General features: G+C 63.1%; 2 protein-coding genes across 2 annotated transcripts; both read left to right on the forward strand.

The window, feature by feature from the left end:
• The first annotated feature begins 199 nt into the window (after positions 1 to 199).
• Positions 200 to 2,373, forward strand: TMX2 (thioredoxin related transmembrane protein 2). The gene is made up of 8 exons (XM_063158376.1): positions 200 to 409; positions 796 to 856; positions 1,017 to 1,130; positions 1,259 to 1,335; positions 1,410 to 1,516; positions 1,604 to 1,669; positions 1,779 to 1,908; positions 2,006 to 2,373. Exons 1-8 carry the CDS (start codon positions 221 to 223, stop codon positions 2,135 to 2,137), a joined length of 876 nt encoding a protein of 291 aa, XP_063014446.1. The 5' UTR covers positions 200 to 220; the 3' UTR covers positions 2,138 to 2,373.
• A 115-nt stretch (positions 2,374 to 2,488) lies between these two features.
• Positions 2,489 to 3,733, forward strand: SELENOH (selenoprotein H). The gene is made up of 5 exons (XM_063158377.1): positions 2,489 to 2,561; positions 2,870 to 3,084; positions 3,160 to 3,305; positions 3,378 to 3,491; positions 3,560 to 3,733. Exons 2-4 carry the CDS (start codon positions 2,933 to 2,935, stop codon positions 3,476 to 3,478), a joined length of 399 nt encoding a protein of 132 aa, XP_063014447.1. The 5' UTR covers positions 2,489 to 2,561; positions 2,870 to 2,932; the 3' UTR covers positions 3,479 to 3,491; positions 3,560 to 3,733.
• The last annotated feature ends 5,475 nt before the right edge of the window (positions 3,734 to 9,208 follow it).

Below are 9,208 nucleotides of genomic sequence, written 5' to 3' on the forward strand. Positions count from 1 at the left end.
GGCGTGCCCCGCGCGGGGCAGCCCCGCCCCGCCATTGGCCGAGCACCGCCCCTACACCGGCCTGCCTCCCGTTGCTAAGGGAGACTCGTCCCAGCCTTCTGATTGGCCGCTTCTATCTCTCCTCTCATTGGCCTGCGCCGCACAGGAGCGGCTGCCTCGCAGCTCGCCATTGGCCGGCCTGGGAGGTCCCGCCCCCGGCAGTGAGAGGGGCGGAGGGAAGATGGCGGTGGTGGCGCCGCTGCTGGCGCTGCTGTGGGGGCTGCCCGGGCTCTGCCGATGGCTCGCCCAGCCCTACTACCCGCTCTCCGCGCTGCTCGCTGCCGCTTTCCTGCTCGTGCGCAAGGTCCCGCCGCTCTGCCGTGGGCTGCCCTCGCAGCGGGAGGATGGTAACCCGTGTGACTTTGACTGGGTGAGGCGGCGCGGCCTGTCCTCGGGCCTGTCCCCGCATCCCTGGGCTGTCCCCGGCCTTGTCCCCACACCCCCGGCCCTGGTTTGGCTCCCCTCCTGCTCTCACAGCACCCCAGCCTCTGGGAGGAGATGCCCGGTAGCCCCTGGCGTTGCTCTGCGGTGTTCCCCTGCAGCCGAGAGCCTCCAGGCAATGGTCGATCCCATTGCCGCAGGGCAGCCCGTCTGCTCGCTGGTCTCCCCCGGGAGGGATGGGGGCTCTGGGCTCGGGCAGGGCCTTGGGGCCAGTAGGGCCTGGCATGGCCACAGTTCCCTGTGTGATGCCAGGCCAGGCATGGCTCCAAGGTGTCCTGGGCGCTTCCAGCTCATGCTGTCCCTTCTCTGTGCCAGAGGGAGGTGGAGATCCTCATGTTCCTCAGCGCCATTGTCATGATGAAGAACCGGCGCTCCAGTGAGTCAGGGGACTTGGGGGGCTGGGGCTGCTTGTGAGGTCTCCTGCAACGAGCTGAGTGGGGTGGTGTCTGGAGGACCAGATCCAGCCCTTCCTGAAGTTACCCCCAACCTTCTGGGGGCATCTGGCCCCATCCCTTATTCCTGTCTCCACATCACAGTCACCGTGGAGCAGCACATCGGGAACATCTTCATGTTCAGCAAAGTGGCCAACGCCATCCTGTTCTTCCGCCTCGACATCCGCATGGGGCTGCTCTACCTCACGCTCTGCATAGGTGAGCCTGCACGTCTTCCTGCCTTGTCCTGGCTCCCCCTCGCTGCTCTGGGCTGGAGGAGCTCTGTCCCAGGCCCAGCCTGGCCCTCCTGGCACTGGGGGGCTCAGGAATGACTGCTGTCTTTCCAGTGTTCCTGATGACCTGCAAGCCACCCCTTTACATGGGCCCTGAGTACATCAAGTACTTCAGTGACAAGACCATCGATGTGAGTATCTCCCCAGCCCTGGGGCTTTTGGGGGGCTCTGCCCACCCCCCCCTAAGCCCCTGCCCCTGTGGCAGGAGGAGCTGGAGAAGGACAAGCGGGTGACGTGGATCGTTGAGTTCTTTGCCAACTGGTCCAGTGAGTGCCAGTCCTTTGCCCCCATCTTCGCCGACCTCTCTCTCAAGTGAGTGGCACCCACTGGAATCTTGGTGGGTAGCGGGGCCTGTGGTCCCCTGCGTCCCTCACAGCCATGTGTCCCCATCCTGCCCAGGTACAACTGCTCAGGACTCCAGTTTGGGAAGGTGGATGTTGGCCGGTACACGGACGTCAGCACCAGGTGTGGGGAGTGCAGCCTGGGCGAGCAGGGCTCGCTCTGGGGCAGTTCCTGTGACCCCCCCAGCACCCTCAGGCTGCCCGAGGGTCACTGTGGGCTTGTCCTCACACAGGTACAAGGTCAGCACCTCACCTCTCACCAAGCAGCTGCCCACCCTCATCCTCTTCCAGGGTGGGACAGAGATCATGCGGCGGCCGCAGATCGACAAGAAGGGCCGGGCTGTCTCCTGGACCTTCTCTGAGGTGCGTGGGACCCTCCAGCCCTCTGCTTCCTTACCCAGCCTGTGCCTGGGAAGAAGGGGGAGGTCCCAGGGGTGCTAATGCTACCTCTTGGCCACAGGAGAATGTGATCCGGGAGTTCAACCTCAACGAGCTCTACCAGAAGGCCAAGAAGCAGCAGAAGCCGCGTGAGGAGGGGCCTGAGGAGCCCCCAGCCGTGCCGGCGCCTCAGGAGACCAAGAAGGACAAGTAGAAGCTGCCCTGTACTGTCGCCCATCACTGTGTCACCATCAGCCTGGTGGCAGCGGCCCCGCGGGCCTGCCCAGCCCTGCCCGGAGCCGCTCTCCGAGGCGACTTGTCCCGGCTGAGCCCCGGGAAAGCAGCGGTGCCCCCCGGGCCCGTGCGGGCAGGGCGGTAGGAGGGGCCCCGCCTCGGTTAACGCGCGCTCTCATCCATCGCTGACAATAAACGGTCCGTGCCGTGCCTGTGTCCCGTGTCCGTGTCGGTGTCGCCGGTCCCGGGCCGCGCATGGGGGCGGGACCCGCGCTCTCTGATTGGCTGGGGCGGCGCGGGCGGAACCGGAGCCCACCGGGGGGCTCTGGGGCCCTTCCCGGCCCCGCCCTTTCCGGCCCCGCCTCCGGCGGCGGCGCGCGCTCCCGGCACGCGGCCAGCGGCAGGTAGGAGACGGCGCGGCCGCCCCAGCCCCGCGTCTGTTCCCCCCCCCCATCCCGCCCCCTTCCCCGGGACCCGGCGGCTGTTCCCCCACCTTCCCCGGGGCCCCGCTTCCCCACTCTCCTCAGCCCCACACGGCCCCGCCATCCCTGCGGAGCCGCTTCCCGCCCTCCCCAGCAGGATCCCCCATTGCCCCCAGTGGCGCACGGCCGGGGACTGGCGCTTCCTGGCCCTCTCCCACAGCAGTGTCCCCACAGGGACCCAGCTTTCACTCCCCTGACAGCGGGGTACATGAGATCTCTTCCCACCCCAGAGCGGCGTTCCTGGAGCCCCCTTCCTGCTCCGGCGTAGGCTCCACCGCCTCGGCTCTCCCAGGATGGCTCCCCGCGGGAGGAAGCGCGGAGCCCGGCAGCCGGCGGCGGCCGAGGCACCGGAGATGGTGGGAGCCCCGCAGAAGCGGGCGCGGGCCCAGGCCCAAGATGAGGGCAGCCCCGGGGACACCGGCCCCCGTGTGGTGATCGAGCACTGGTGAGCGGCCGCGGTGCCGAGGGTGGTGCGGGGCCCTGGGGTGCCCCCGGGTCGCTGAGCGCCGTGTCCCCGCAGCAAGAGCTGACGCGTGTTCGGGCGGAACGCGGCGGCGGTGAGCGCGGCCCTGCGCGGGGCCATGGCCCAGCTGCCCGTGGACATCAACCCCCGGCCGCCGCGCAGGAACAGCTTCGAGGTGTCCCTGGTGAAGGAGGACGGCAGCAGTAAGTGCTGGGCTGGGGGCGGCGGGGGCTCCCCGGCACCCCTGATCCCATAAATCTCCTTTGTCTCTGCAGCCGTGGAGCTGTGGAGTGGTATCGGGAAGGGGCCCCCCCGCAAGCTGAAGTTTCCCCAGCCAGAGACCGTGGTGGAAGCCCTGAAGAGCAACATTGCGTAGAGACATTGGCCAGGTGAGCGGGGATGGGATTGGGATTGGCTTGGGATGGGACAGCAGGGACCAACTTCCTTCTCTCCACAGCCGAGCCAGGACCAGTGCAGGCGGCATGAGCATCCATGAAGAGGCGAGACCAAGTGGGGGGCACCCGCCAGCCCCAGTCCCGTCCCTGATGCTGCAGCTCTGCCACTGCCAGACCCCTGGCTCCCTCCACACCCCGTTGTCCCCCCAGTCTTCAATAAAGTTCAGTACTCCAAAGCATAGCTCCAGCACTTTATTCCGAGGACATACAGCCCAAGGGGTGCAGGCACTGGTGGGTGGTGGGAGAGGCAGTGCCACCCCTCCTAGGTGAGGACATCCACCTCCTCTTCTGACTCAGATGAGGGACTGGGCCAGAGGCAGACTGTGCCAGGGGGCAGGAACAGCTCCCCTGTCCCCACATCCACCTCCTCCTCCTCCTTGGTGTCACTTCCTGGGGTCCCTGGGGGTGCTGACTGCTGGCAGCCCTGTGGGGACACAGGGGAGTCCCCACGCTGCTGCGTCCCGTTTGTACTGGGGGGCTGCCGGGGTGGGGAGCGCTCGCTCACCTGCTCCCGTGCATCCTCATCCTGGGGGGGCTGTGCTTCTGTCCCCCCCACATCCCCTGCCAGCACTGGTGGAGGCACAGGGGGGGGCTGCACCTCCCGCACCACCTCCCAGCACCCCCAGCGCTCCACCTTCCGCAGCCTCATGCGTCCGATGGGGCTGGGCTGTGAGGGCCCCACAGACTGTGGCTGTCTCTGGGGGGACACCCCAGAGCTGGCACTGCCAGGCTCAGCTGTGTTAGGTGCCACCACAGGGGAAACTTCCTGAGTGGAGTGCAGGCAGGAGCGGTCGAGCTGCCGCTGGGGTACCAGCCTCACCAGGCGTCCTCCCCAGAGCTGCAGTGACTCGAGCTCGGTGACACGGAGGCGGCGGGCGGCCGCCAGCACCTCGTGCACCTCCTCCTGCGTGACCTCCAGCTCGGCAGTGTAGAAGAAGCGCACCAGCTTGCGCAGCACCCCGATCTTCAGCCCCGCCAGCTCCAGCACCACCCTGCAACCCTGTGGGGGCAGCTCCCGGCCCAGTTGCTCCATGAAGAAGGGGCTGCAGACGGAGAGAACACTGCAGTGGGCCACCACTGCCTCGCCTGCAAAGCAACAGCGGCTGTTACTGCCCTGCAGCCCTTCCTGCTCACGCCAGTGTTTCCTAGGAGGGTTGCAGAGACCCTGCCCGCAGCTCCCTCGGCGATGCTGCCCGCTCACCTTCAGCCCACAGGACCACATCGCAGAAGACATCAGCTCGCTGCTGCTGCTGGTGGAGGTGCTGGAAGGCGGTGCGCAGCAGGCGGGTGCTGCGGTACAGCAGCTGCGGCGAGGCTGTGGGAGACCCCATGGCCGTCCTGCAGGGACACACAGCGCCGTGCTGGGGACGCGGGGACCAGCGCCTGCCTGCCCTCTTTGGGCTGTCACAATGGTTTGGGGCTGGAATGTGGCGGGGCCGATGTTTGCAGAGCCCCGTGTGCCCATGCCCTGTCCCCGCGCTGTTCCCGCACTGTCCCGGTGTCCGCCCCGGCCCCGCCGCCCCCACCTCCACGCGTCCGCCAGGGGGCGCCACAGCGGGCGCCGTGAGGCCGCCGCGGCCTGAGGCGCCCCCGGCCCGGCCCCGCCGCCGCCCCGGGCCCGCCCGTACCTGCCGAGGGGGGCGCGGGCCGCCGCCGAATCGCCCCGAGGGTGAGTGCCGAGCTCACGGCGCGGACGCGGGGGGCGGTGACCGGGATCGGGGCCCTGCGCGCCCTCGCTTCGCGCCCGCGGCCTCACGTGGCGCGGCGGCCTCGGCCCACCCATTGTCCCGCCCGCCGGCAATGGCGCCCCGGCAGCCAATGGCGGCGCGGCGGGAACGGTGTGGCGGCGGTGGCGGGGAGCGCGCTGGGGCGGCACCGGAGGGCACCGGGAGCGCTGCTCGGCGCAGACCCGCCTGCTGTGACCGACTCCTTCCCGCAGCCCTGCCGCAGCCGCGGTGCCCCCGCTGTGCCCAGGCGCTGGAGGCACCGCTCGGGTTTTGCCGTGTGATGGCGGCTGCGCTGAGGGCAGCCTGGGTGCCCCTCATCCCTCCCTCATCCTCATCGGGCCACGGACACGACAGCCAGGCCAGGGCTGCTTGTGGTCACTACAGTGGTGGCACCGAAGAACACGAGGTCGATAATGGGGAAGGTGCTGTCTGGAGCAGCTCCGGTTTCGAGGGCTCAGAGCCCCGCTATGCACCTTGGTTTGGATTTTCAGGCTCCACTGTGCCCTCTCGTGTGAGGATCGGTGTTTTCGTGCCCCAGGCTCCTGAAGGGGAGGATTGGTGGCCCTTTGGAAGGCCTTTGGAAGGCATCCTTCAAGCAGGCAATGCTGCCCACTTAGATTGAAAGTATTTTGTCACTTTATAAAGCACCCATTGTACAAACATCTGCGTCAGTCACTCCACATACACGAACAAAGATTATAATCCATCCCCATCGCCTGGAGACAGTGGCTGTTCCTACAAACAACCCAAGTGGGTGGAAGTTTCAGGAGCTGCAGAAGGACAGGAGCCTAAATGTCGCCATAGAGTTTAAATCTACAAAGTCTTCAAATGTGGTCTTGCAGAGGGATTTTCATCTGGTTGGACATGTGAGGGTGGTTTTTCTTCTCTGTTTTTGCAAAATGGACACAAACCAAGGAGGAAAGTGGTTGGTGCCAGGCCTGGGCCAGCAGCCTTTGAGGTCACTGGCAGTCTGTCACTGCCCCCGGGTGGCTTGGAGCCCAGCCCGGAATACCAAGGGATGCAGCAAAACAAGTAATTTCATATCAAAGTGCTATCATATGCTCATAAAAATAGAAGGAAAATAGAGATGTTTCCTCCCCCACTCCTTGCAATCCTTTGGAATTACAATGATCGGAGCTGTCGCCTGGAAAGCCTGACCTCACTGGGAGTGCCTGGATGCAGATGCCATGCAGTGCCCTGTGACAGTGAGTGGGACCACAGTGGGACAGGGGCACCCACATTCCAGCGAGCAGGGCTGGGGTGCTGGGGTTTCAATGTTCCAGCACTAAACCCTGCCAGGCAAAGCCCCCACTCCACTATACCCCAACATTTGCAGCGCTGCTTCCCCTCCCCACCAGTGGCCTTGTCTGCCCTTAAAATTCACTGATACTCAAACTGGCAACCGAGCAACCACTCCCATTGTAGGTACACAAAAGAGGCCTTTTATGAGTGTCATTTTCACTACTATCCAAAGCCAAATAATGTAGAGTGGAAAATTCACCAGCAGCTTTTGTTCCCTCTCTCTAAACTCCATTTATGCTACCAGATTTTCCTGGAAAAAAGTATGGGATTGCAGTTTTCACTGCAAAACCTGTCAGACCCTGAATCCTTCTGTCCACCTTCAGGTGCTCAGAGGCTGCAGACCTGCAGCACACCTGGTGTCCTTGGCCATTGGCTCATGGCTGGGCACAACCCTGGATGACTCAGAGGGTTGGGAATGTCCAGCAGGGCTTATCTCCTGGTGGGATTCACTGCAGAGGGGAAGGCAAGGCCTAAACTGTGCTGGCTGTTCAAGCTCCTTCTGATATTGATAGGAGGAGAGGCCTCCTCACAGGACAAATCTTGTCTTTCCAGTGTCTCCTAAGCCCTCAAATCAGCAGTTTCTGAGCCAGTTTCTGTAAGAGAAGGGAAATTCCCATCTCAAGTCTCATAGCCAGGATCATTTTCAGCTATGTTGCCTTTGCCTGTGTTGCAGGACAGGACCTGCCTCTGAGTCCCTGCTCTCCAGAGGGACCTTGGACCCTGTGCAGCGGCAAAAGGGATGGATGAAGGCAAGATATGAGCCTGGGAAAGGAGAGGAAGGAGAGACGGTAAGTGGCAATAGATCCTTGTGGGGATGGGAGGGAGGGAGATTTCTGTGCATGCTTCAGTCAAGTGTACATTTGGGCAAAAGATGTACCAGGAATTTGACAGTCTGAGGGCACGATACGATGCAGCCAGGCTGAAAGCAGGATGGTCTGTGGGCATGGGAGAGCCCAACACAGTGGGGAGCTGGTGGGAAGGAGGGACAACACCAAGCACATGGAGCTGCACTGGGAAGGTGTCAGAGTGGGCTCTGGGCTTGCTTTGTGGCCTGGCATCTTCCAGTTGGAGCTGGAAAGCTCCTTCAGGCCCCGCTTCCCTCCTTCTCCCCCTTCATGAGTGCCTTCACCCCCCTGGTGCCGCACTTCCCCTCCTGCAGGGAGGGACAGCGACCTGTCAGGATTCCCATAGGAAAGGGGCTGCGGAAGGGCCTTGTTATCCTGACCTGAAACAATGCAGGCCATCCCCTGAGCTGCCTCCGTGGACCTGGAGACGGCAGCCTCCCCTTCCTGCTGCCCTCAGCCGCCGGGAGCTCGGGCCTGCCTTGTAAACAAATTGTCTTGCTCTGTTCCGGTGGCAGCTGCACTTCTGGGCGTCTCATCTGGGAAAGGCATCAGCTGTAGGATGAAAGGGGATGTGCAAGATGTTATTACAAGCAATTACTGTAAAAGAGGGGAAGCTTTCCCATGCTAGGAACACATCTCTCTTCTTCCCAGAATGCAGTGGGACAGGCTCCTCTGCCCCAGGAGTTATAGTGAAACAAGAGTGTGATCTGCTGCAGAGTGAGCTGAAGCTGCAGGATCAGGGTCCAGCCTGCCTTCCAAAGTCAGCATGTGCTGCCGGGTGTTCCAGCTGTCAGGGCAGGGCTGGGGCAGGGCCAGTGCCTGGATAAACCCCGTGCAGCTCTGTCCTGGGGACAGGAGGCACTCTCCCAGCATCAGAGCAGTGTTTGTAAGAGCACCTTGAGTCTTTGAGGAGGGCAGAGGGAGGGTGTGACTGTGCTGGGACCATGCATGAACCTCCGAGACCCTGCTGCCCCAACTGCCCAGGCAGAGGCCTTGAAGGATGTGTCATTGGTGCTGGGATGGAGGAGCAACGTGTTTCTGATGCTTTTTTCCTTAGGGAGAGCTGTCCCTTGGGAGGTGTCAGGTGAGCGAGGAGTCTTCCTCCCAGAAGGAATTTTGAGAGCACTTCTTCTCCCTCCTTGTCCCTGAGACTCACCTTCCTCTTTGTGTGGGCCAAGAGGAAGGGAGGGCAGACAGGGATTATTTCTAATCTGGGAGCTGTTCTCGCTCAAGACACAAGGCTGACAGGGGGCCCAACTTGCTCGTTTTGGGTGACAACGAAGATGAAGGGATGCAGAGAGAAGGTCTCACTCGCCTGCTGTGGAATGGAGAGATCCTCTCCTCCCTGGGTGATGTGGACCAGCTCTCCCTCTCCTGCCAGCTGCTTGGATGGTCTATTTTACAAACCAAACAGCAGAAAGGGTTTGGGGGTCCCACGCCCAGATCATCTCCCTAGATGTGCCCTTTGTATGCATGAAATCCCATTTCGCCTCATTGCACCTTTCTGCACCACCTTTACCAATCCCCACTGAGCCCCTTCACACCTCCATCCTCAGGCTGTTATCACATCCTCCCTGCATCCCAGTGCATATTTACCCCAGGAATCGCCTGTCCCACCCAAAACCGTCCCCAGCTCTTTTCCTCTATCATTATCTCACTAAGAGTTTGGCAGGCAGCAGCAGGCAGAGCTCTCCCCGCTGCCTGACCAGGGACGAGGCAGAAAACCTTCGGGGGACCTGGACTTCTCCCAGGTGAGCAGCCGGGAACACGCGCTGGG

The sequence above is a fragment of the Melospiza melodia genome, chromosome 6, assembly GCF_035770615.1.
Source record: "Melospiza melodia melodia isolate bMelMel2 chromosome 6, bMelMel2.pri, whole genome shotgun sequence".
In the NCBI taxonomy this organism is placed as follows: domain Eukaryota; kingdom Metazoa; phylum Chordata; class Aves; order Passeriformes; family Passerellidae; genus Melospiza; species Melospiza melodia.